Source organism: Cyprinodon tularosa, unplaced genomic scaffold, assembly GCF_016077235.1.
Source record: "Cyprinodon tularosa strain WSP-4 unplaced genomic scaffold, ASM1607723v1 ctg1129, whole genome shotgun sequence".
NCBI lineage: Eukaryota > Metazoa > Chordata > Actinopteri > Cyprinodontiformes > Cyprinodontidae > Cyprinodon > Cyprinodon tularosa.
The window spans coordinates 93,604-121,226 of NW_024037925.1; the positions used below are offsets into that span (position 1 = coordinate 93,604).

At 39.7% G+C, this 27,623-nt stretch overlaps 1 protein-coding gene across 2 annotated transcripts in view; it reads left to right on the forward strand.

Annotated features, from left to right (window-relative positions):
* The window catches only part of fam214a (family with sequence similarity 214 member A), a 47,095-nt gene that overhangs the window by 15,570 nt on the left and 3,902 nt on the right, over window positions 1-27,623 (forward strand). For both annotated transcript variants that reach the window (XM_038301866.1, XM_038301873.1), the window contains exons 2-7: window positions 19,106-19,290; window positions 19,678-19,874; window positions 21,578-21,703; window positions 22,394-24,197; window positions 24,333-24,458; window positions 26,596-26,684. In XM_038301866.1, the coding sequence (XP_038157794.1) occupies window positions 19,106-19,290; window positions 19,678-19,874; window positions 21,578-21,703; window positions 22,394-24,197; window positions 24,333-24,458; window positions 26,596-26,684 (2,527 nt within the window). The remainder of the gene's footprint in view (window positions 1-19,105; window positions 19,291-19,677; window positions 19,875-21,577; window positions 21,704-22,393; window positions 24,198-24,332; window positions 24,459-26,595; window positions 26,685-27,623) is intronic.

Sequence of the window (27,623 nt, forward strand, 5' to 3'; positions counted from 1 at the left end):
GAGGATTTGGGATGTGGTTCATCATCCTTTTTGCTCTCAGTCATGACTTTTCTTTCCGTTTTTTCTTTCTTGTCTTGCTTTAACTTAAATATTGAAGTGATCTTATCATCAGTCACATCAGAGAAACGCTGTCTCTTTCTGCTTCTTTAACATTATTCGCTAAGCAGTGCTTCCTGTTATGAAGTCTGGCTTCTGGCGTCCCCAACAGAGAGTTGTATGTCTCAAACATTGAATCTAATATTTATACTCTTACTGACATGTTGATGCTGTGCCTAGCAAAAGTATTCACATCCCTAAGACTGACAAAAATAAAAAATATGTTGCATGCATTTGCACTCAGCCCCCAGAATCAGTGCTTGATGCATAATTAACCCTGCTTTACAGAAATCCATTAATTATTAGTAACAATATACTATTTGAGAAATGCTTATTTTCAGTGTAAACACAATACGGTAACAATACTGTAAATATTTTAGTTTCAATAAATTGAAATAAAATATGGTCACATGGAAGTCGCAATGTTGATTATGCTGGGTAAATGACATATGCTAGATCCTGTAGCACTAGCTCTGTCCAGCCTAAACAGCTATAAAAAACATTAAACGTTTTCAGTTTGCTCATTGAAGTTTTAGGAATCAGAGGAGGTGATGAAGATGAGGAGCACCAAATGGAGGAGGAGGAGTGGGTTGGCTGAAGAAGCAGGTGTTTGGGGATGTTAAAGTGGCTTTATGGAGTTTTCTAATGATACTGCCACTTGTGGCCAAAACACAGAAGTGCATCACTCTTCTGCTTGTCCTTGTAGGTCGTGCTTGTTATTGACAAGGTTTTGTTTTTTGTTGTTTTTCTTTTTTTCCACCTTACTTGGAATTTTCATTGGCGTGTGAATTGAGCTTGATGCCGGTCGCTACCGAGCATCCATAAAATCCATCTAGAATATAACACTTTGATTGTTTCCTAGGTTGGATATATTTAACATCGATCTACTTGACGTCACATCGCGGAACTTCAGAACCGAAGTAAATTAAAGAGAATGGGCTACAGGCTTATAGAGGCATGGGCTTCTAACTACTGAGGTGTCAGTCTGCTCATCAAATGGTGTTTTTGTCATAAATGGCTATTTTAAAGATATTTTTTTGTAAAAACTTACATGATGTCATATTAATCTAGAGGAAACATGTGAGCCACAGTTTCTCACTGGGGCTGTTTACGGTTAGCATTGGGACCAAAACATCTCTGTTTCATTAGAATGATATGTTAAAACGACTCAAAGATGTTTCACTATCACTTTAACTTAGGTTGTTCGAATACAACTTTTTCATTTCCAATACGATTCTAATAATTTCCACCAATGCTGCTCGTTCCTGATCCCGAACGTGTTTGCGAACGGGTTGCACCTGTTTCCACCCAACAAGAGGTCCCAGAGCAGAAACTCCGGTTAGCATCTGGCACTGCTGCTTAGCTGGTTCTTCAGAGGGAACTGGTGAGTCACCAGTGGTTTCACTATGGGCAGTCGGCTCAGGAGAAAAAGCAACTTTACAGTAGATCTTCTAATACAGCAGATGGAAAATGGCTGAATTTCATCAGACGAAGCATCAGGTCAACAACAGAAGCTGAAGAGAAATGGACGATGTCTGTAATGGTATGTTGGAGTTTCTGTATTAGCATCAGTAATTTGTCCGTTGATGGTTCAGACTGGAATGGCGATCAATTTATTGTTGAGCTTGTTCGTAACGAGCTTTATTGTTTTTATGAGCAGATGTACGTTTTCAAAACATAAGATGAAGAAGTTGGTGTGTGATTGTAGCTTCCGTTTTGGCACGCAAACTCCTCTTTTTATTATTCTATTAACTTATGTCAGCTCTGTATTACATCCGTCAACTCGGATATTTCAAGGGTACTACTAGGGAGTTGCTACTATAACAAAGTAGTTGCTACAATTTTTAAACTCGACTTATGATAGAATAGCAACCGCAGGCCAACTTCAGCCCTGTTCGTTTGGACTCTTGTTTTTTGAGTATTGTGGCCATTTTTGCACAAATATAGTAACACCTCACTCCTGACATCTTCCGGCAGTGAAATCATGGTGCAGTTAGGCAACAATTATTAAAGATTTCCAGAGGACTTCACCATTGAAATTCACCAGAGCTATAGTTAAACTAACAATGCCCAGGTGCATGGTAGTTGGATGTTGGAATACAGCGAGTAGAAGTGAAAAAAAGTGTTTATTTCACCTTTGTGATTCATGATCCTTCACGGATGGGTTTGTTGTTTTTTAATGTGAATAACATCCGTTACTCTTTGCTATGCATAGTGCACTGGTGGTCGCAATTGTGGATAATAGTGCGTTGTGACAAACACCAGATACAGCACTGGGACTTGATCAACAGCCGATACCGCACTGTAACGTCACCAATGGGCAGGTGGCAGTAGTGTCCTTTGTCAAACATGGATGTCTCCAGTAAAGCACATTCATATGAAATTACTCCTTATTAAAAACACTTATCATATATTGAACAGTATGTAATAATTTCATATTTAAAGTACTTTCAGAAGTTTGTGTTTTGGATGTGACCGGGCTTCTCCTTTAAAATGTTCCAAGGACATAAATGCTTTGGAAGGTGTTGTTCAACTCGGAGCAGATTGGGTCCTTTTTTTTTTTTTTTTAGCTCTTGTCCACCTGTCCAGTCTCTTACCATTGTGTTTGCCTCTTTTTAACCACCACAGAAGGCTGCCACAACAGTTGTTCCCCTTTGTTTTGCTCCTCCATACAATTCAGGTCGATGAACATCGGTGCATCTCTGTATAGACGTTAGTTTAAAAGCAGCTCTGTCATTTGCTAAGCTGGCTTTACTGAGTATGTATTTATGTGCTGAATGCAAAGCCAGAATCAGAGCTGCCTCTTGCAATGAAAACAATAGCTGAATGGACACTACCATTCCTGCAAGTAATCTGGCTAAATCAATCCTACTGTGATAGGTCAGACTTAGCCTTTTCCTGCTGAATGTGGTTTGGCACTGATTCATCTTGGTCCAGTTATGCTGAAGCTTTTTATTAAAGGCCAGTAAAGCTAAGGACAGAAAAGCTGGTGGATGCATGCGGTGCTGCAGCTATTTATTACAGCTCACTGCGACGGACACAGAAATAGTACAGCCCGGACTTGGTCCAGGACTGCTGGGTCATATTTCTTCTGCCAAAGGTGCACCGAGTGATGTAAAAGCTTTTTGCATCCTCCCACCCCGGTGGCTGTCCCACCCAACCAGCAGCGAGCCCTGCAGGAACAGGAAGAGTCATCTGCTCATGGTGATTTTTCATGGTGGGGATAATGTCTGCATTTCAGTTTTTTGGTTCCATTTTTATCCGGATTTTGCTTCTTTTAAACGCTATCTGCTATACTTTGATTATTAAAGTAAAAAAAAATCCAGAGAAGGGGAAATTTATGATCTTTAATCTTTTTCTTGAAGCTTTAAGAGTACAGATGGGGAACAAGCTAGGCATCCATACACAGGTCCTACATCTCCACAAATAATCAATTCCAGGTATCATCTGTGCTATATCCATCCTCCCACTCGTACTTTTAATCTCTGATGTGACATAACTAGACCTCCGTTAAGCTGTAAATTCAGCAGGCCTAGTACAGTTTGATCTGAGTGCGCTCTGGCACTCATGCTTGTTGCAGATATTTTAAATTGTTGGTTTGTAAGCATCGTTTCTTGTGTTTTGTCACTGAGTTATCAAGAGCTCAGCTAAGTTGTGTTTTCAGTAATGTTTACGTACAAAGATGACTGCTTAGCTGTTGTTTTTCTGTGCAAGCTTTCCACAAAGGAACAATTGAGAATTTCCTAGTGTCACTGATGTTGTTTTACAGTTTCCACCTCCGTTACCTCCCTTCATTTTGCATCTCTTCTGTGTCACATTAACCAGACCTCAGCTGCTGTTACAGCTCAGCACTTCACACCTCCATCACAGATACTATCCATATAACAACAACACAGACATAAGGCTCAGATGGGATACATTTTCATATCCAAAACAAAAATATCTAAAAAGTTAAGTGTTTAATTTATTCAACCTTTATCCCACTAGGCTGACTTTTTATTGGAGATGAAATCAGACCTCTGATGTGATTCCCTGAACAAACTGTGATTCTGTGATCATTTATTCCATATAGTCCTCTGTGCGTGAAAGGAGCAGATTATTGTGAAGCAAAACAAAGAAGACAGTTTTTAATATCTTATGTTAGTGTTTAATGGTGCATTTTAAGTATAAATAACAGTTTGTGTGTATTCTCTGTGGGGACAGTAGTCCCCTACTTTTGCCTTGAGATTTCTAAAGTATTCTGACATTTCTAAATCCGGCATGTTCCACAAAAGAAGATGCTTATAATAGATGAAACAGAAAAACTCAGCCTCTCTGGTATCGGCTGGCATCTTTCTACAGGTTAGAAGCTGTTTTCCTCCTTTTGTATGGCTTATTCTAGGCTTACTCTAACCCTACAGAGGACTTCTATTTAAGAGCTAGTTTGATATAATTTTCAGATGCATTAAAAGTTCTGTGTAAAATCTAGTTTTATTTTCTATTTTTAAACAGGATTTTATATGAACAGTAAATGGGAATATGTGCCAGGCTTTAGCGATTTCCTTCACAGTGTTAATTTTAACACATACATGACAGATCGACTATTGAAAAGGTTGATTTCTTTCAGGTTTGAAGGTCTTTTACCAGACTCCACACATCTTTCAGTACTTAAGCTGTTATGCAAGCAGCTTTTAATCAGGCTCAAACAAATCTCTCCGCTCTGCCGCTGCTCCATATTGATAGTGTTGATGTTTGGGACTAAAAGATGCCTGAAAGATGATTTGAATTCATAGATGGAATTATTACTGTTAATAAAGGTTCAGGTGAAAAAAAGGATCCAGTGGAGCTGCTGATCTCTGATAAAAAACAATTGTTGGTAATTAATCACCAACACAGTATTCCAGTCTAAGCTAACGGAGAGGGGCACATTGTGGAGGCGTTAAGCACATTGCCTATTAACAGCAGTGTGGGGTTAAGATAATTTCACACTCTTTACCGTTATCCCTTTTCCTTCTCACCATTGTCTCATTTTATTCCTTTTGGACCAACAAACCGTCCAAACAGTGAATCAGATGACTGATTTATTACCCTCAGCTCCAAGCCTGGCAGGTAGTCCTGTTAAACTCTCTAGTTCCTCATCTCCATGAAAAGAGATGCACTGATTGGTTGGTTATGATTGAAAAGTTCTAGTAAACCCAAACTGGTTTTAAACTATCTCTGTTTAAGAACTATGCACAAAACAACAAAATGCCCTTTTTCCTGCTTTTGGTGTAAATACATCTTTAATCACAAGTTATTGAAGCCATGAAAATTAGGATTTTTCTTAAAACCTGCGTGAAGCATTAAGGTTAAATCATGTGTTTCTTTCAAAAAACAAAAATTTAAATGCAGTAAAACCCGGAAAACTAATGAAACAAGAAAAATTGCTGTTCCGGCGAAACAGCTATGAGAATGTCGACGCTAACCTGTAAGGTGAAAATGGCAGAAACCGAATCTGAAATGATATGAAATAGAAGAAAATTTTAAATTTCTTTGTTGAAAAGCTGAAGCCAACAGCAGAAACATGTCGGGCATATTATGAGTTAGCAGCAAACAGAAAAGCTTAATGCCTGTCTAGAAAGAGAGCAGATTTAAGCCAATGTTGAAAATATAGCCTGAAATGTATGAAATTAGTAGAATCAGAAAAATAAATTGGCAAGAAAAACTTGAATCTTATCTGGTCGTAGAAATAAAGGTTTATTTTAAGGATAATAACTAAAATGTGGAAGAATGTGGTATTGAATAAGCAGCTTAGTGCTACATAAGAAGCTTGATGAAAGTGTTTAAAGGTTGAAGTAATGCATAATATGGACAGAAAATTAATGCAGAACTAAGCTAAACTTGGAAGGAAAACCTTTGGTAAAGTGTTAGGAATAAGCAATAAGAAAAGCTTAATGGCCTTCCTGAAAATAGAGGAATCCGATAGAAGCGAATGGCAGAAGCATGGCTGATTATAAATAAAAAAAAAAAGGTTTAGAAATGCAGCACATGCTACAACTCTCTATGACCTAATGTGCCTGTGTAGTCTGAGAGGAAAGGACAGAAAACCATAAGAATAATACTATAATAGATACAACCCATCTGCAGGGTAAAATTCCTTTTAAATACAGTAAAACCCTACAGGTCTGTGTTTAAAAGGAAAAACTCATAAAACAAAAACATTCTTATCAAGATTGAAAATAACTCATAAACATTTTTCCAAACCTAAAAACGTAACCTGCAAGGTATTTCCAGATAATGGTTTATTTTCTGTTAGATTATTACAAGAAAACAGATTTATGCAATAGAATGTGTGTGGTGACAAAACTGTCTAGTTAAAGGTGTTATAGACATGTTGGTGTAATATGTTCAGCTTCCTGTTGTCTGCTCACGCCGCTCTGAATGCGGTGGCACTGAATGAGCAGCCGGTTGGCCTATGCAGACGATGGTTTCCTCTCTGCCAGATTCTTTTCCTTTTTGTTCTTTTATTCTTAAAAACCTCTCTGATACAGAAAAGGCTTGAGTCCGCTATACCTGGCAACAACTCTCGCACCTTACAGCTAGCTACGGGAGTTATTAGCGCTCCTATGATGATCAATAGGAAGTAGCTTTTCTTTTTTTTAGGTTAAAATTAATTTGTTTTCAACCACCAGCATATTTCTCCGTGCATGCTTAGTTATGATAAAATGTTAGTAGAGATGATTAGCATCATTGCATATTTATTTACTACAGTCCTACTGTTAAAAAAAAAAAAAACGTTTCCAAGTATAGGATCCGGTTTGTTTGTCGCTGTCTTACTGCATTTGGTCCGTCTTGAATCTGACACGCTTTTCATGCAGCATTTAGAGCCGCTGCTGCTCAGGTTGCTCAGGTCCGACTCCCCCTGCAAGAAGTTGGCAGCTGCCGCGGTGGAGAGGTCAGAGGCGTGTGCGTTCCTGCTGGAGAGGGTGGCTCTGATTACAGGGAGGGGTTGTCCTACTGCCCCACTGTCCCACAGTCAGCAGCACTCAGCTCACTGAAGCTTTGAACATGTTGGAGTAAAGTGCTTTGCTGCATCAGGAATAGGTTCTCTACTACTTATTGACAAATAGGAGGATGGGAGCTATTTAAAGTTTCAGCACTAAGGTTTACGGGTTTTTTCTTGAATAATGACTTGACTCATCTTGTCGTGTTCTCTGTTACTCGCTCCACTCCAGTTTCTGTTACATAACCAACATTAGTTTTAACCTGAATAAAGAGGATGAGTTAGGTTTGTTTTACTTTTTTTTTTTTAGGGAGGAGGGGGCAGAAATGTGTATGAAACAGGTCGAAAAAGACAAGTCGATTGCATAGAGATGTTTGAAGATAATGTTGCTGGTTTTGCACTGCTCTGAGAAACTCTTGTGAATAATCAGGGATTGAAGTACCCCACTCAAGGACCAGTTGCTATGGTTGTTGAGGATGAGGAGAGGATACTGGATCTAATTTCTCAGCCAGATTTTCAAAACATGAACGGTGCTTCAACCTAGACCGCTTCATTTCAGTGACTAGTTCATTAGTTAATTCATTTTCTTCATCATTAGATCACAGAAGTTTTTGTTGTTTTGTTTTTTTTTTACCTTTTTTAGCTAACTTTACATTATTGCCTGACGTCTGAAATCCTGCAATTCTGTTGCTCTCAGAAAAATAGTTACCTAACTCTGACAAACTGCCATTATTACTGTTGCTTTCATCACATCATATTGAAATCATACAGTTGGGGAGCATTTTCAAAGTCTGAGTTTAATACAGCATCAATGAAGCTTAATCCCTAAACCATGTTACAAAATGTCCCTGTTTTTTTTTTTTTTTTTTTTTTTTTTATTAAAGGGAGGCAGATAAAACAAAAACTGTGAATAATTTCTTCATTAGTAAAACTGACATTTCTTTAAGACTAAGGCAGCAGTTTTACCGTGAAACAGCAAAAACAAGAGACATCTGTGCTGGAAGGGAATTTTTCTTTCCGCAGCTGCTGCATGATAAATGAAAATGGCTCATCTCTGTCTGTAGTGGTTTCTAGCTGCATATGAGTTAGATATCAACAAAGTTCACCAACTTTAATATTTCTTGTTATTAAATACAAAAAAAAGTTAAATATCTGATTACAGCTAGCAGAGAAAATAATTTATGTTCTTTGAATGAACTTTGAAAAATGAGATTTGGACGTCAGAGCATATTTTAAGGCTCTTGTTATTATTAATTAACCTTTTATAACCAGGAAACTCTCCATTAAGAGTAACAATCTATTTGATAAGGCAAACCTGGCAAAAAGGACAATCTTTCTGAATAGAACAATAAAATAAAATGTTGAAAGCAAAGCGAATTAACTGTTTACTGTGTTGATGTTTTCTGGTTGTTACATACAGAAAAAAAAAACTGCAGATCAGCTTTAACAAGGTTTAAGAAACTAAATCATTGGATTAATGTTGACTGATGTGCACGCAAACTGAAAGTGGTCAGAGTTCTTTGTTTTAATTAAGTTGTTGACTTGGAAAAATTATTACTCAAGATTAATCCTGCAGTTTAGTGATAAACAATTGGCTTTTTCCAATAAATGTAGTGCTCTGTCATTAAGAAAATCATTTCTGTCTTTGTTTTTTTTTCCCACCATTTCAACCACAGATGAGCAGATGTCCAACATATGAGTCGTAGTGTGAAAATTGCTTGGTTTACAAATTACAGCTCAGTTTTTTTCCTTCAATAATGGGGGTGGAAGTGGGGTCAGTGTGGTGTGTCAGTCTGGGTTGGGTGTGTGTGTTTTGTTTTTTAAAGTCTGCTTCAGGCTGCGGTAGTTTATCAAAGCGGAGTTGGAAACAGAAGAGGGGTTCTCCTCAGCTGGAACCATAACACCTCCTCAGCCAATCAGAGCGTGTTGCTATGTGTGCTGGGAATCTGCCCCTTTGTGTTTAAGAAGAGGTTGTGGGACACAAACACACACGTGTCACTGAGTTCAAAGTTTTGAAGTAGCTTCTCAAATTACCATGTAAAGATAGAGGAACTTTCAACCAATAAAAGTATACGTTAAAGGCCTTAAAACACATTTTTGGAGTTACACCGTTTATTGGCAAACTGACCTGGCAGCAAAGGATCAAGGATCGCTGTGTGTTTTATTGTTTTCCGTTACCAACCTCTACAGTCTGTTTTCTTGGCAGACTCTACCTTCATTTCCAGGGTTTGTCGTCCCTGCACATGAGGCAGACAAAAGCAGGAAAGGTGAGATGAAAACTCAGCTGACCTTCTTCTCGCTTCTTATTACCAGCAAACATCTGCCGTCCTACCCAGGAATGGGAACAAAACCAGAGCTGTAACAGAGGGCGACATGAACACATAGATGCCACTCAAGACACACAATACAAGCATGATTACGTAAACAGACGAACAGAGCGGTTATTGTGAACAAAGCGAGTACATGGTATAGAGCAGGCGGGTATAAATACAGCATGCCCACTCACACACAGGAGGAGCTGTGATTCTCTTGAAAAAACGTCAAGTTAAAAGTCTTTGTCACATACAAAAACGAATTATTGAAGCTCATTCCCACACACAGCCGCACTTCAATCACCCTGACAGAAATGTTTGAACACACCAACCCTGTTGCCAAGGTAATGCATATCCGTCCACCCCTCCTTCACGTGCCAGTCGTTGTAATCATTGATCCATCAGGACAAAGAATGATGATGATTTTTGTTTGTTTTCCATCCCTTAAAACTCTTCTCAAGCCTGGAAGAAATAGTGGTGCTTTAAATTTCTATTACATTTTTTATTATAAATGGACATGGGACGCTATAGAAGTTTCCGTGTTTTATAACTACAACCCAACATATCCCAGTACTGTAATATATATTATTGTCCAGATGTCCAGATGTTGGTTTATCCCTGATATCATAATAGTAGTTACCTACAAAGTCACTATTTTACGTTTTTCAAACAATATAAATTCACGAGTAAATATGGGCGGTTTATAACAACAGTTTATGGTGGAGGTCTTCAACAAGTGGTCTGGGGCCCTTAGGGGGTCCACGGAGGTAATGCATGAGTTTTTTGTTTATATTCCCCTCTGAAATTTTTCACGAATTGAAATGTCTTTAAATCCACATTAACATGAATTCAACACACTGTAGTAAACAGATAATTGGAGGCAGAAGAGGTCTTTCAGTCATCAATACACACATTCAGCGACACACAGAAGCTCTTTCAAGCTGGGCACCGTTTCTTTCACAACACCTGTCCCATCAACCAGGAATCAGAATCAGAAATACTTTAATAATCCCATGGTAAAATTACTTTCATTACATTACTTCATCTGTAATAGAGTGGCTATAGGACCAGTTTGATATAACACTATTTCATACAATATATATAATTAGGTGGTCCCCGCTCCATCTCACCATCAGTTTGGAGGTCCTTCGCCTGGAAAACGTTGAAGACATTGCCATTTAGCCAAAGAAAACATCCCTCACTCTGAGTTTTTTTCTGGAATTTCCTTAAAATTACTTGTAGAAACAGCACAATAGAAGATTGGAAGCATTTAACAGGGGTAACTTTTTAAAACGTTGGTATACTTTAGTAGGCTAACTGTCTCAGGCTTAATTATGTACAGAGCCATTCACTGATGACCATCTGCTTAATTAAAAAAAGGGAGATCAGGTTTAGCTAATTAACATAAATCCTGGAATCTAATCTAATGGGGGTTGCTCGCCTGTTTTAACAGATTTCAAACACATTAAGTTCAGAACACAAAAGAACTTGAACTCGTACTACTATAACCAACAACAGAAGTACACCCACCAAAGGAACATGTTTTTGGTCTTGTCAGAATAACGACAGATTAGACGTGTCATTTATCAAGATGAGTTGGAGATACATGAAGATCTTTGACACAGTTGTACTTAAAAAAAAAACATTTCAGTTCCTAATGTGTTTAACAATGAGTCAGACTGTGATCCTCTGTTCTTTAGGTCATAGGAGAAATCAGGATTACAAACACAAAGTCCAGGGAGGTACTTGTAATCTTAGGTATACTCTGGTCTGAGTGCCTATATTTATTTGGGTTGGTTTAATCAGACTTTGCTGCCCCAACTGGGCAGTTCTGCATGAGATGGCAAAGTATGCAGGATTTACATGGATTCAGTGAGGCAAGAGGTCCTAATCTGCCAAATTCCCCTTGATCAGCTTTGATCGCAGATTGACGGGAGGAATACTGAACCATGGGACTTTTCCCCCTTTTTTAATTTAAACACAAAGAAGATGTATTTATGTAGCACATTAAAGTAGCAACATGGTTCAAAATATTGTAGATGGAAAAAATGTAAATAACATGATAGGAAAAGTACATTGCAGTGAAAAGTCAATCATTTATGAACATAAAAAAGTAGAGAATAAAAACAAATCAATAAAAATTTGATTATTGTTGAAAAACATTTAATGATTTAGAAGAAAATGAAAGGGAGGAAGAACTTCTCCCAATGCTGGTCTATAAATTCATTAACAAACACAGATTGTTTAAGTGTTTAAAAATATATTTATGTTACAGCCCTTGGGGAAAAAAGTTTAATATTGCTATAATAATTGAAAATTAGATTTAGACAGGCAAAGCTTCGATTGATGACTTTTTAAAATATGCTCTGTGGCTAATGGCACGGAAAATAACATGGAAACAAACATTATAGATATTTAGACTATATGTGGTTGATACCCGCTACACCAGTGTTTCATAACCATTGCAAGGTTGGGATACCGATATGGGGTATATATTTCTGTCTGTGTGCTTGTTTTTATCCCACCATACACTGACACCTTGGTTGGTTTCCCCTTTAATTGGATATTTATAGGTTGGCAGAGATAATAAAAAAAATATTCATAGCTTATCTAAGGTGACATAATTTGAGACCAGCTAGTCCCAAGGACCATCTGGGTTCTAAAAATATTGCCAAGCATTAAATTAACTGACCTCAGAGCAGAAAAGACATCACTGCAAACAGTTCACACATGGGCAGAAATGCAGTTCCTAGAACTGCTGATGAACCAGATCAGCCACCTGCTATGCCTTTACTGTATTTGAAAACTTTGAAAGTGGATAGGGGCTTTCATAGACATAAGAGAGAAAATCTTGTCCAATACTTTATCAAGTAACAACCAGACTTTAACTGGCACTAAATGAAAACTTAAGCCACTGATATAACATAATGAGAAGTCAATAACATAATCATAAAAGAAAATATTAAGTCAAAAAGATTATATAGAACAATGATTATGACCATTACAGCACACTTGTTTAAAAGCTAAGGGCTTTAGCTAATGAAGAAATGGACTGAAGTTGGAGGCCACAGAAGACGTACATAAAAAAAAAAAAAGGTAATGTTTGAATGGAGGGGACACATTTAATTGATAGCAGAGAGCTGCATCAGACCACCAAATTCAGCTGAGGAACAGTCCAACGCCCTTCCTTGTGGTGAATTTTAGCGTCTCTGCGGAATAGTAAATTAGTGCTCTGGGCTAAGCTTCTGGAAGAACATGTGTGACAGAGTTGGATATTAACATCAGTAATGCAATCGGCTCTTCAGTGTCAGATCATTGGGATGTAACTTTTGGTGCAATATTTAACAGTAAGTGTAATTTCAAATAATAGTAGTTCCCATTGATTGTTTGATTGTTTTAGGTATAGGTAATGACCCAATGGTTATTCCTTGCTGAACGGACTCTTCCTTTTACACCAGCGTAACGCTAACATCGCAATTAGTATGTTATTTCAACAAAGCACGTGTTTTACTTTGCCATTGTGTCATACATCCTGTCTGACTCGTTTTGTTAAATTCTGCCTAGGTAGGATCAAAATAGACTCCTGTTTATCTTTGTTGGACGGTTGAAGACTAATAAAGAGTCCCAAGCAGCCTGCGTAGCCCCTTCCACTTTCTGCTCTAATTGCTATGGACATCATCCGACCGGATTCTTTTGTTGACTTGTATGCCAGATTGGAACCATTGTGTTTTTGGGGGTTAGGATATGTACTTTAGATGATGAAACTGCTGTTTCTACTCTAGAGGAACTAATTTACTCAAAAAGGCTCATTTATCAGAGTTGCATAAGAACATCTTGTCACCAAGATTGATCAAAATACCAAATTTAACCGCGGTTCTGTTATGTCAACTATCCACACACGCGATGACGTCGTCTGTCTTTGAACACACGTCCTCGAGCTCAGCAGACTCCTGCCTGGAAATTGCCTTTAATATGCAGCCTTTCAGCTGGCTGGTTATCTAAAGCCTGCAGGCCCCCACAAGAACTCAGATGTCCTATTCATATCCGATTAGGACCTCAAAAGATTTTAAACGGTGGGTATTTCAAGTCTGTAAAACAGTCCTTCTTAAGAAAAAATAACTTACCACTATTTGTCCTCAGTTTAATTATTTCTTCATCTTGAAAAACTTTGGCTAAGTCCCGCCACAGCAGTTGAAGCGTTTAATGAGTTACTGAAGTGGAGCTCATCCACTGATGTAGAGAGTTGTTCATTGTTGTGTTTTTCATCTGGTTTGGGGAGCAAAGCCGATCAGGCTGCAATTCTAAAAATATTTCAATATTATTCCTTTATATGCTGATAAAAGTGTATTGTTAGAGCTCTGTTCTCTGCAAGAAATTAACATGCCAACTTTTTTTTCTTTTTTTTTTAGTATCACTGAAATTGATTGATACTTTAAGCAAAATAAGTAGAAAATCCTATACTGTAGAAGGGAAAACCTACAATTTAAATAAGCTATAGCATTTCTTGTATGGCGAGTGAACACATATATGAGCAGAATTTATTGAAACCCTTTTTATTGGTTACAATAGCTTGTTAAGAATTTACTATGTGTCTTTCATCCAACTATTAGTTTAGCTTTATGTTTGTGTCAGTATGTATAATATCAACACTATATAATGACTGTTTAACTCCCATGAAAAATGTATAATTTCTATTACATGATCAAATTTCTATTCTAGTCACACAATGCATCACATTGATATAACTTTCCTTTTAATAAGGAGGCCATCTTGGCATTTGACCAGTACTTAAATACATTGTTCAGTAGAGTATAATGTAAGGGTGTGGTACAATAAATGAAAGGTGATTTCTATTGTTTTTGTCATCTTTATGTTCTTGTTCCATCAAAACAATTTATGTTTGACCTATTTGTTTCTCATTTAAGAGGGATGTTTAACAAAGAATGTGTTTAACTTTTATTTTATTAACGCATTTGGTCAATAATTAAATTATTACAGATTTTTCAGTAATGCCAAAAATGTTAAATATTTAAGCAATCATTAATAAAATGTAGTGAACAAATAACTAAGACTACCTCAGGCTGGCTGAGCATAGGACAAAGGAGTGGTTGCCATATGGATACTTAAACTGCATTCAAATTAGCTGCCAGAGTGTGTATAAGAACATTTGTATGAGGTCAGAATGCAACAGTCTTTGCCATAGAAAGAGGGGAAAAAAGGCAGTGATTGTGTGGCCACAGTGCTGGAATTAATGGGTCATCATATCTGAATGTGTGTGACTCTATCACCTCCTTCTGCCTTCCCATCTGTTACCCTGCTAAAGCAACAACTCTCCCAGATATTAAGTGTAAAAACATATCCTGCTTACATGCATTCACTGAAAAGTAATCAGTGTCATGCTCAAGTATGTCATCACAAGTGTCTGGCAGTTTAATAGGGAGTGCAACACACTGCTTTGTTCAGTTGACTTTATTCATACTCTGCCAAATCACAACAATTGTCACCACAGGACATTTTACATAAAAACATAAGGGTCTGAATCTTATTAAGTGAAAATGTTCTCCAAACAGTCAGTTTCCATAGAGTAAGATGAGCGACAGGGAAGTTGGGCAAAGAGTAATTTTCAAAAGATTATAAAAGACATCCATTAACTGTACTTTCAAGATTTAAAGAAGAATCTTGTCCACCTAACCTTCCAGCAGCGTAGCCTAATAGCAGCATACCCAAATGTATGGCTCACTTTAGCCTGTCCTAATTAACCTACCTGTAATTAAATAACCTGCTGCTGGACAACAAAGCACTTTTTTAGCACTTTATAACTATCAGATCCTCAGTAAAAGATCAGACTTGGTCATTTGGAGCTTCAGTATTAAAAAGAAAAGGTTTAAAATAAGTTGTCTTGATATTATAAAAGGAACTCAATAATTAGAGAAATATGAGCTCATGTTTTATATTCCATTAGACTCTAGCTGCACCTTTTCAGCTGAATCTTTCCTAAGGAGTAAATTTTTTTGTTTTTCTGGTGCTAATGCATTACACTAGTCCAAAATAAAAGCTAAACATGGATTAATAACTTTTTAAGAAGTCCATTTAGGCAGGGTGTTCCAATGTCAAGTGATTCTAAAACTGTAAAAAAAAAAAAAAAAAGAAAAAAAAAGGTTTCTCCCTCGCATGAATGCAGAGATTGGGTTTAGAGCCAAAGACTGTAGTTTTCAGTCTTGTCCAAATTGAACATGTCCATGTCTTTATAATTTCTAGATACACCTGTAGAGTATATGATGTACCTTTTTCCTCATTCTACTTGTGAACAGTCTTGTTGAGGTGGAAGCCATCTTCAAACTGGTCCCACGAAACTGGAACTAAGGGGCCAAGCCCAGCTCATGAAACACAACACAATCCTGCCTCCACTGCTCTTGAGTCCTGCTGTGGTCGCATGCATGCTTTGCACCGCTGCATCCAGCTGGGTGATGTTTGCCTCGGATGCAGCTGTTCTGCCATTGGAAGAAATTTCACGAAGCCCTTGATGCATTCTTCTTAAGCTAATCTGAAGAACACAGAGTTCATCTGGACCATGGACGTCAGCATCTGCTGCCCAAACTCCATTGGGGCATGTGACATACCACTTGGAGGCTGACTTGGTTTCAATCACAGTAGCTTCCACTTAGTTAGAATACCACTGACAGCTGATCGTGGAGAATATGTGGCATCCCATTACAGTACTAACCCAGATTTCACCAATTTAGGAGCAACACCTTCTTTTAGAAGTGTTTGTTAAATTAGTCTTGATGTGTAGGTGCTGGATTTTCTACCTTTGACCATGGATGTGATTAATACCCCTTATTTAATTATGCGGATGGGTGAGCCACTACCTGTGGTAATGCAATGTTTGTAAAAATGTTCAAACTCTGTAGAAGCACACTTTGATCCATTGTATTGCAGCACTGAGATATTGCAAGACAAGTATAGACACAATTCCATTAACTGTAGCTAAAAGAACCTCATTTGCAATCAAGGCACTGGCATATTAAGCTTTTTAGCTGCCCTTCTAATAGTTCTAAACAGGGAGCAATCATGTAAACATGCGCTGGCATGTTTACTCTGAAGAATAAGCTTGTTTAGCTCTTTAGGCTGACCTCTCTGCTCCTACCCTGGAGGCCTTTTTCCATCCCACATGACTCTGAACTGATCTTTTAACTCAAGGACGCAGAGGGAGGCGTATGCAGGACTGTGCTCAGCCGGCTGATCTTCAAAATCCAGCTGCACTTAGTAGCAGGTCAACACTGGTCACATAATAAGATACCAGGGTATTGATCCGACTTGTTAGACAATGCATGGCAAGAAATGAGTACATGCACATTAAAGGAGTAATGGGAAAAGGTTTTTCCAATCACGAGCCTCACATTTAACCAAAGAATGCATATAAATGCCGAGATGAAAACATTCTTCCACTCGTTGTGGGTCCTGCAAATGTAGATTTGTATCGTATTCTTTTTATGCAGTGCTGATCTTGTTCTAAAGCCTATTGAGGCTGTCTTCTTCTATTTAGGTGTATGTAGGCCACATAGGAATGTTCTGTGCAGCCACAATGCCTTAATGAATGGCGGCTCCGATCTGAGCACGCTGGGCGCCAGCATCAGCAGGCCTTTGTTCACCACTCCTTCTGTGTTTTAGTTGTCTGTTTGTTTGTTTTTTTAGTTTTTGTTTTCAGCTATGTGTTGGTCGTCTAGAAACTACATACATCTTTCTAAGCAATCAAGCCCACAGTTAGCCCAGATGAAGTGAAGGTCTGTGTATGTTTCTGGTCAGAGGGTTTGGTTTGCATACCAGCCCTCAGAGGCTGTTTGCTTCTGCTTCCTCGAGTCCCCTTGGACCCCCTGCCCCCAACACCTCCATCAGAATGTCGCAGCTAATCCGGATCCATGCAGCAGGAGCTTTTTTCTGTGGGGGGGTGCATACAAACCTTAGCTGTTTATAGCCATGTCCAAGCTCTCTATATCTAGTGTGTAATAAGCCCTGCCTTATGTACCGTGACCTTGTATGTGGACCGTTTTTGTATGTTACCCCTCTCTCTTTCTTTTGTTTATACCTTTCTGAATTCTTCCCCTGAAGAGAAGGGGACACAGTCCATCTTACCACCTCTATCTCTCTCTCTCGCTCCTTTTCATCCTGCTTTTATTTAACCTACAGCTGGCTAAGAGACCCCTTCCTTCATGTTTTGTATTGGGCTGTCTCTCTCCATTTGCAGCAGCAGTTCACAGCCTTGTAGGAGGAGTTCCCTGAGAGGGATGTGCGTGACCGGCTGGCTGAGAGCGATTCTTACGTATGCTTCTGCAGAGCCAGCTGAGGGAGACTCTGTTTTAGCAAGCCCAGCTCTTATGGAGTGTGAGTGTGTGTGTGTATTCTGCACCTCTGTCCTTGTGCAGACCTGGGATGTTTAATTAGAAAAGAAAGAGAAGTTTCCATCTGCATTTTACCTCAGCTCAGGTTGATACTGAATCAAATATTTAGAGGCTTCAAGGTTAGAAGCAGAGAGGCGCTGCCCATCAGTGTGCTGTCAAGGGAATTTTTAATGCTGCTGTGAATCTCGTGACCTAATGTGGGATTTGGGGGGGGTTTCTCTTGGGTAATGAAGGGAGATACCAAAATCACCCCTCTGTCATTGCCTAAAATTCCCAGTATATATACATCACTTTTAATCGTAACAATGGATACACTGATCAGGGATTTATGACAATGTTCACTTTTTAAAAATCCTTAATATTTGTGCATCACCAATCCAATTAGCGTAACGCAAGAAGAAGAAAGAGGAAAACTGCTTTTTCTCATCAGACGCCAGAGAAAGCATTCACTCTAAGGCAGGATTGAGCTTTTCTTTAAGCAAAATCAAAGTGATTGTTGAGTCTTTATTAAGTTGTAATGTGTGTGCGTCTATCACAGTCTGCAAAGGTAAAACAAATTATTAAATTAGATTTATCCGAGGTTTTGCAATCAGTTAAACAAATATGTTTTCATACTGCATCAACCCTCATGTGTCCCTCTCAGCCTTAATAAACATCAATAATATGTAATTATTGATGTAATTGGTCTGGAAGAGTGTTTTCAGCCTGGTAGTGTTACCGTATTGTTCTTTAACTCATTGGATTCTTTCTACATTATTACCTTTCAAAATTAGTGGATTTTTCCATTGCAGTCGCTTTCCAACCTGTTTTTTTTTTTAGCCTGTTTTGGTTTTAGGGGTTGAAGGATCAGACCCTTCTTCCCAACAGCCCCACCCACATTACAGCAGCAGGGTGGTTCACTCCGTCCTGTACTCTGTTTTTTTGTATCGGTTGGGTTTTGTGAATGTTGTCTGATGATTATGAATGAAGTCATTATCAGTTCTGCTTGTTCTGGTGTTTATGTGAAAGAAAGAACTGCATGTTGCTTCTCCCCAAAGCTCAGCCCACTGAAAAGGTTATTCGCTTAAAGCGGACAAACTGGAAAAGTTGTATCATTCCCTGCCTTCCTCCACACCCCTTCCCCAAACAAGACTCTTCAGTTAGTGAAATGACCCCATCCCATTCAGCAAAAACAAAATACGGGTGAATGGCTGTTGTTGCTAGGGAACCGTTTTTTTTTATAACTGCCCCTTAATCCCTTATTGAATCAGCTCCCAGTTATCCACCTTCCTCCAGCTGTTTCCTTGTTTTAATGCCTGCTTCTTTTCTCATTATGTTTACTTTTTGGTTTGTCTTAGATGCGACAGAGGAGTTTTTCGAGTATGATGCCGAGGAGTTCCTGGTGTTCCTGACCTTGCTAATCACAGAGGGAAGGACACCGGAGTATTCAGTAAAAGGCAGGACTGAGGGGCTGCACTGTCCTCCAGCTCAGTCAGGCATGCCTCCTCTTCACAAGCATGAATGCAGTGACAAACTGCCTCAGGTACCAAACCCGACACAGTTTTTAATTTCTGTATTTTTTTGATCTGGATAGTGGAGAAAATATGCTTTTCCTTCTCTGTTTAAATTTTTCATTTCTCTGTTTCTCTAGTCTTAATAATGTCCTTTCCTCACTGCTTTTCTGTTTTTTCTTTCAGTCTTTCTTCCCTTTCCTACTGTTTTTCCAGTAATGTTATTTCCTTTCCTGTGAACCTTAAATTGAGTTGATTTGAAAATCCCAATATAAGCCAATCCAATACTACCACAAACCCAGCATATCCATTAAGTTGCTCTTTATTGACTGAAATCTCCCTGGAACCCCCTCTGCTCTGTGTCTGTGTCATTGATGACTCCCAGTGAACTCTAACCTTCCTATCATGTGTTTCCGCAGTGCCGGCAAGCGAGGCGCACTCGTTCTGAGGTGATTTTGCTTTGGAAAAATAACATCCCCATCATGATCGAGGTCATGCTGCTGCCAGACTGTTGTTATGGTGATGAGTGTCCCCCAAGCGACCCCATCAGTGACCCAGTCATCAAACAAGATGCTCTGCTGTTGGAGAGGTGGACCCTACAGGCTGTTCCTAGACAGTAAGGAGCGCACGCCCACCCACACAAACACAGTTGGATCAGCTGATGGACTGTTTAGGGAAGCTCCACATATTGTTGTATCGCCGCTAAGGAGCAAGAAAAAGAAAAGTACATTTAAAGTCCTTCTAGAGGTGCAATATGCTGAAACAAGGAAAAAGGAAATGTTAATGTGGAACTTTTAAAAGCACAAGTTAAAATATAACTTAAGCCTGAGACCAGGAATCGAAGCTGTGACCTTTACACAGGACACCAGCTTAGCCCCTGAACCCTGCCATGCTCCAGTTACACCAAACATCTGAAATGATCACCTATCAGGTTCATTAAAACTTCTATTACCATTACATTTCTTCTATGATGATGCTGGTTTGTTCCTTTGATCTATATTCAGAAATCTAATCTGTTTCTTTGGCTTTAACAGGCCAAATATATGGATTAGATTAACAGATTAACCTATTTCCATTGTCATTGAGAATCTACTCACTTCTTCCTTTTAGGCTCAAATAAATCTAGATTCCAGCTGAAGCACAATCACCTGAGCAATAATTATCCAATGCTAAGCTCTAACCCACTTGCTTCATTACATCCAGGTTAAGGCTTTACTTTTGGACAGGCAGTGTAAAGTGGATTGGTGTAAATCCACACCTGTTCATGAATGACCTTGGCTTAATCAAAGTTCAGAACTAAATACAATCTTTAACTAGATTTAGAAAAATAAATAAATACATAAAAAATGTACCTCAACCAATCTGAATGATTTTATGTTAATTTGCAAAGAAAAATGCAAAGAATCTGTTTCTGCTGGTGCTCAAAGCTGCCAAATTGGTACTTTGAGATTTCAGCTGTAACTGTTGTTGAGCTTGGTGCACAAAGTATGTCCTATTTTTTTTTTTTTGTTGTTGTATTTGTTGTTGTTGCGGAAAACCAAATAGCATTTTACTTCCACATCCTACACAAAACACTTTAACCCCTAATTGCATCACTTAAAATCTCAATAAGATACAGTAAATTTTGTAAATGTGAAAAAACAGCACTATAGATAATAATAATAAAAATGCATTTTTTTTTTAAAGGCACCATTTAGAGCCCACAGTGTCTCCTTGCATAAATCCAAGCAATAAAGATGAATCTCTTCTCCTGAAACATAAACAGCTCTGACTCTGTTCCTTTAAGCAGGGCAGAGGGGCGTCATTTGGTTACTGCCACTGGAGAATCGACAGCACCTCCTTTGGGTCCTTTGTGATGCATGGATGGGACTTATTCCTGCTCATCCCACGGATATTTGATTGGTTTGGGAGCTGGGGAGTTAGAGGGAAGATGACAGCCTTTATGTTGTGTTCCTAAAGTTATCCTTCAACAGTTTTAAGAGATTGTTGTTGCTGTCAGACAGTGTTATTATTGGTTTTAACCAGCTGGAAATATGGCCCCAAAAATGTATTTTTTTACCAAAATGGGTTTTTGCAGATATCTTTTTCATCACAAAATGCATTAAAAAGTGGAAAAATCATAATTTCCTTCATGTGGTTCATGTGGGAGGTGGGGAGTGGGATAATTGGCCTTTCAGATTGGCCCACTTTCCTACTAACACATGTACAGACATTGTCCTTTGACGGAAAAAACACCCCCATCCCTGGACCGTTTTCTCATTAACCTGACAAACTGGCACACTTCCAACACTTCTTGATCAGTTTGTTTTTTTCTTTTAGAAGCGGTGATCGTTTCATTGAGGAGAAAACCCTGCTATTGGCTGTGCGCTCCTACGTCTTCTTCTCCCAGCTCAGCGCCTGGCTCAGCGCCTCCCATGGCATCGTCCCCAGAAACATCCTGTACAGGTCAGATAATATAACTCTCACTGAACAGATGGGGTTTAGCCTCTTTAGCTCCACTGTTAAAGTTTCTGTGTCTAAAGGAAGAGTTTGAAGATTCAGAGTAGACCTTCACAATAACTGCCCTTCTCAGTTAATTATTTTTATTTCAGTAGAAGGGCAAATAATAGTATGCATCACACAGAGTGATTTCAATAATTTCATATAGGGATTATTAGCTGATTAAAAATCCATAATGTTAATGAAAAAAAAGGATTTTCAATGTTTTGGCCACAATGAAGCACAAGACCGAAGTCCTTAATGGGTCATTCCTGAGGATGCTTTAGTTTAGAGTTCTGCTGGCTAGTATTAATGGAAAGTTTAGTGTTAGGAAAAAAAGATAGTTGCAAAAGACTTCAGCAACTGAAATAACCAAGGATTTGAGATGATTATGAAGCAAACCCCGATTTTTCAGAGTAGGTTGGAAGAGAATGAGTATAAACTAGAGCTGCAGATGCCACATATAGATCCATCCCACAGTAGGGTTCTTTCTATCAAGCTAATGCTGAACCAGAGGGGATATCAGATGGCTTTTAGCTCAGCTAAAGGGGAAATAAATGAGAAATAAGCAATGCTGTCATTAAATTAGCTGTAGCTGTTGTTAATCAGGAGCGTTCACGTTTCCATAGTGTTAAAGCTCCCCTCTGTGCTCCACAGGATCAGTGCTGCGGATGAAGACTTGGTGTGGCAGTTTTCCCAGCCGCCATCAGAGCACATTTTTCCTGTCCCTAACGTGTCCCAGAGTGTTGCCCTGCAGGTCCGTGTCCAGTCGCTCCCCCGCCAGCCCACCTATCCCAACCTGGCCTGTAGCATCCACACCGGCCTGCCTCCCATTTACAGCAAGACCCCCAGCCTCAGCCCGACCCTCAGTAGCCATGGTGGCCTGCCCACCCTGAAAAAGAGCCAGGATCCCAGCAAAGACAGCCTCCATCCCAACTCAAACATGTATGCCAAGAGCTCCAACTCCCCCTCAAGCCTTCTACTCAACGGATTACCCATCCCTAATCTGCCCATCAACAACATCTCGATTAACAGCCTTTCTCACTCTGCTGTGTCACATCCATACAGCAAGAAGAGCCAGGAGCCCAGTGAAAATCCCACCTATCACAACGGAGAGCTCCCACAGGTCAACACGCCCCAGCGTCAGGCTTCTTCACTGCTCTACAGAGCCTCTCACTCCCCAACACCCTCCCGCTCTAACTCCCCCTCCCCTCTTCCCTCCAGCAAAGCAGGGAAGTGGTTGTACTCTGCCCTCAATGGCTCGTCTGATCCTAACCAGGTGGATGACTATAGCTCTGGTACCACCAACGCTGAGCAGAACAAGGCTCCCATCCCAGAGCCTTTACGGAGTTTCAAGAACTTATCCATGGCTGAGCCGTCCCGGTGCCCCTCCCCGAGGCCTTCCGGAAACGAAACAAATCCCTTGATTGGCTCCCTGCTGCAGGAGAGACAGGAAGTTATAGCGCGAATCGCACAAAGACTCAACTTCTGCGACCCGACAGCCCCACCACTCCCCCCTGGCCTGTTTGCGTCTGACAACCCTCACAAAGCCATGTGGGGCGGTAACCATGACGACAAAGCCGCCAGCAAGACCAAAGAAGCCGAGGTGCACCCTTACGAGTCCGTGGGACGTGTGAGGCCAGCCCTGTTCAACTCTCCCGTGACGGAAACCTGTTTTGTCAAACGAGAAAGTTCCTCCCCGAAACCCGCCGCCTGCAGGAAGCTGAGAATGAGCGAGGCAGCGGACAGAGCGGAGGAGAGGAACGGGGATCTAAAGGACAGAGAGAAGGACAGAGACAGCTCCCTCATCGCCCAGGCAGTGCAAGACATCACCAGGCTCATTCAGGAGAGGCTCTCTGTCCCATCTTTGTCCCGCAGCACCAGCCCACTGCACCAAGTGCACACAACCACAGTCACACACACCATACGCACATACTCACACCCCCCGCAAGCAACGCAACCCGCCAGCAATGGCTACACCAATGGCCACGTACCCAGCCATGAACCTCAAAGAGGCAACACGCACAACGCTGCCTCGCAAATGCCCGTTTGCACAGACAGGCCCCAAGCTGGACCGAGGACCGAATGTCATTCTTCCCGGGCCCAAAATGGTGCTCAGTTTACACTTGAAGAAACTTCCCTCAACAGCCAGGCCGACCCCGAGCCAGGCAGGCGTTTACGAATCAGGACACCCAGCAGCCATGAAATCCCCCCTGTCTCCCCCATCCTGGAGAACAGGCCAAGGAATGCCCAGATCATCAGCTGGACTAACCACGACGCCAGCCCAGCTACAAACTGTTTCAGAATCAGTGACAACAGCAAGCCTCAGACACAATCTCAGACACAGGCACAGAGCATTGTGCCAGCTCAGGCCTCTGCTCTCCAGGATGAGAACCAGGCCCCCTCAGAGTCTGGGTCCTTCACATCCAGTCCAGAAACAACTCCATCACCCTCACTCCTCGTAAGCTCTTCTGGTTTCTTCATGCAATAATCCCAGGTTGTCGTTCTTATCGTAGCTCTGCATCATTCTCCATCTGTAGCATATTTCCCTTCACCCAACGGGCTGCATTCATGACTCTTCATTCCCTTTTTGCAGCGTCCTCACAGCCCCTCCCCCTTGCGTCCCTGCAACAGCTGGAAGAAGCAGAATCGACACTCTTTGGATGCCACGGCAACAAAGGCCTTCCACCCCTGCACTGGCCTGCCTCTGCTCTCCAGCCCCGTAAGAAACACACAGCTGCCCACTCATGTACAGTAAACCTCAGACCGTGTAGATGCAGGCATGCAGAGCAGTCAGCGCGGGCGTCCATGCATTGGTTTTTATTAAAACGACAATGCTCTTTCTTACTAGCCAAATGAAGCATAATATCTGCATCATAAATCCATCCGGAAAAATGCTACAAATGCCAAGCACACTAAGCAGGTTTTTTTTATTGGTATCAAAGTGTGCAAAGGTTTTTAAAAGGGATACTTTCAAAACCACTTAAACGTTTTTTTTTTTATACATCTAGTACCAGGCTCGGATTGGGAACGATCCCCCCCACCCCATTAAAAAAAAAAAAAAAAGAAGAACTATAGTCAAAAGCCTGCGTCTCAAATGTGAAACACAAAACGAATACATATCGTGGATTAACTGATCTATTTTCAAGCATCATACTACAAACATCAACGAGACTATAATGTGGTTTCATTGGCTTTGGTTATTAACACGGATGCGACAGTGACTTCAGCAGGGTTGCCAGGTGTCACTGACTCACATTTTCCAGCCCAAAAAATTTTCATAAATCGCCTGGAAATACGAAATCTCGCCCAATTTGGAAAAAGATTAGGAAACATCCCAACCTGGCAACAATGCACGTAAGACGGGAAACATTAGCCTTTAGATGCAAAACCCCATCATGCACCGCAAAGTATTTTTGCAAAATATTGTAACATAAATTTGCCAAATATAAGAGGAGTATCGTAGTTTGGTTTAAAGAAAGCATTTTAGTTTTATTATAATTTAGTTTGTTGCAAGGATTCTACAGTTTGAAGAAATAGAAAATGACACCATATGGCAACTGTCACAAGGATGTGGATGACCAGGAAGGGCTATATATACTGCATGCATCATTTAGGTATTTAACATTGCATTACTTCTTGAGCTCCTTGAGTTATTTACTGTCACAGGTAGGTAGGTGCTTCAGCCGGAGAGTAAGTATTGTGGCCGGTATGATTTAAGGAGGGCCGGCCCTCGCACGCTGAAATTAGGACCAGCCCGCTGGGCAAATGCGCGGTATCACAGATTACCAGTTCGAGCCTGTTTAGTACCATTAAAGCCCTTAAAGTTGTTTGAATCAGCACTATCAGTCAGCTGCACCAAAGAAGCTGCATTTTCCCCCAAGATTACAAGTAGGACAAATTAGGATTTTTGAATAAATCTTGATAATTGTAAAACAGTGACATTCTACTAAAACAGCACCACCCATCACTGTCATTAATATTAATATAATGCTCTCTGTAGCTGCAGTTTGGAAGCTATGAGCAGTGTGTTAGTCAAGCAGCCAACTGTGCGCTGACTACCAGAGCAGATGGTCTGAGTAATTAACCAGCTAATACCAGGGTGTTTGCCTCCATATTAAAGAGCAGAAATATCAAATTGTTGAATTTTATCTTAAACTTTTAAACTGTTCTAAATGTAGCAGCTGTTTAGATGCAGTTATCCTATTGATTATAAAAAAATAATTTAAAAAGAGGTTGAAATCCTTGGGATGTGAGCGATTAATCGGATCGAACCAAAACTAAATGCTGTGGTTAGTTTGGTAGAGGCATGTATTTTATAAAAAAAAATGTATTTTATGTATAGAAAACAAAATTTTATAGGCATCAAAAGTAAAACCGTTAATTATTTTGGTAGAATTTTAAAATATAAGTCTTTATCCTAAATGTATGCTTAACTCAATGTATATAAAAACATAATGGACAACATTAGATATCATAAAAATTCTTAGTTATAGAAAGGATGACTCTTTGAAGCTAAAAAATTTTTTTTTTAATGTTTGAGTTAAATGGAGAATTTCTACCAGCCCATGTCTAGTAAACTCAGAATTCCTCCTAGATATTATAAGGAAAAAGCTTTTTTTTTATATTTTTCTACATTTTCATAAGAGGCTGTAAAATCACACATCCTAACTCGCGCTTCACAAAAGGTCAACTGTAAAGAAGTTGAACTTATTTGCTTCTGCTTTTTTCCAGCACAACTCATCTGCAGATCAGGTTCACTATTTTAAAATGAAAGAAGTTGCATTAAACTTGCTCTTGGTTTAACAGAGGCGACATCAGCTGCTCTGTTTTAATCGTGTTCTGTCTGCCTGCTGCAGGTTCCTCAGAGGAAAAATCAAACAGGTTACTTTGACCTGGACACCTCTCTGACTGGCTGTAAGGGTTTGCCTTGGGCCTCTGGGAAAAGGTACACATTTTCTCTTCTGGGATCTCTATTAATGCAGTTGAAAAGCTCAGTTTCTCCACCAGGTCAAGGTCAGATTAGGTGTTTGTATCTGATCCTGTAATAACAGATACTGTCCATTTGATCTGTCAGCTTTCATGCAGTCTGCAACTGATTCCTTTCATCTCAAATTGGAACTTGAGACTTTTGTTCCAAATCTGTCCAATGTGAGCTCTGCATTTAAAATTAAACATCAGAAACTACATTTGCTGCCCTTTTCTATTTGCACCTTTAGTAGCAGTAGTCTCACAGGGAAGCCCCAGCATAACATCCACCGTCAGGCTGTACTTGGGACTGTAAAAGAGAGTGGGTGGAAGAAGTGGTTGTCTAATTAAAAGATAACAGGCTTTATTGGTATTATTATGAAATGACACATTTTAATTAATCCAACAACCCTGTTTCATAATTACAAACATAGCCCACCTCTTCTCCAGAGATGCATGCTTTAATGCGACTGCCGTATGCTAACTGTAAGGCAGTGGAGCAAACAGAATGCAGTTTGATTAATAAGTCTGAATGTCTAGAGTTGTTTAAAAAGTTTGGTCGCCTGGTTCACTGGAAATGAGAATTTAATGATCATTTAGGGTTTTTTGGGGGGATTTCGTCCATTATGGCCTAAAAATACAACTTAGAAATTCAGTGAACTACAAAAAAAAGAGTTAAATGCACTATTTCTGAATTTATTTAGGAGTTTCCTCATCTTCACTGATCAAAAAAATTATAAGTGTCCCAATATAGCTATTTAATTTAAGATTGTAATTTTTTTAAATATTTTATTTAAAAATACCTGTATTGCAGCTTTGTGAATTGAACGATACCAATATTGACTCAATACCAATATGAGCACAAGTCATATATTGTTTTATTACTTATTTCTTGTAGTGTAGAATGTTATGAAAGGTT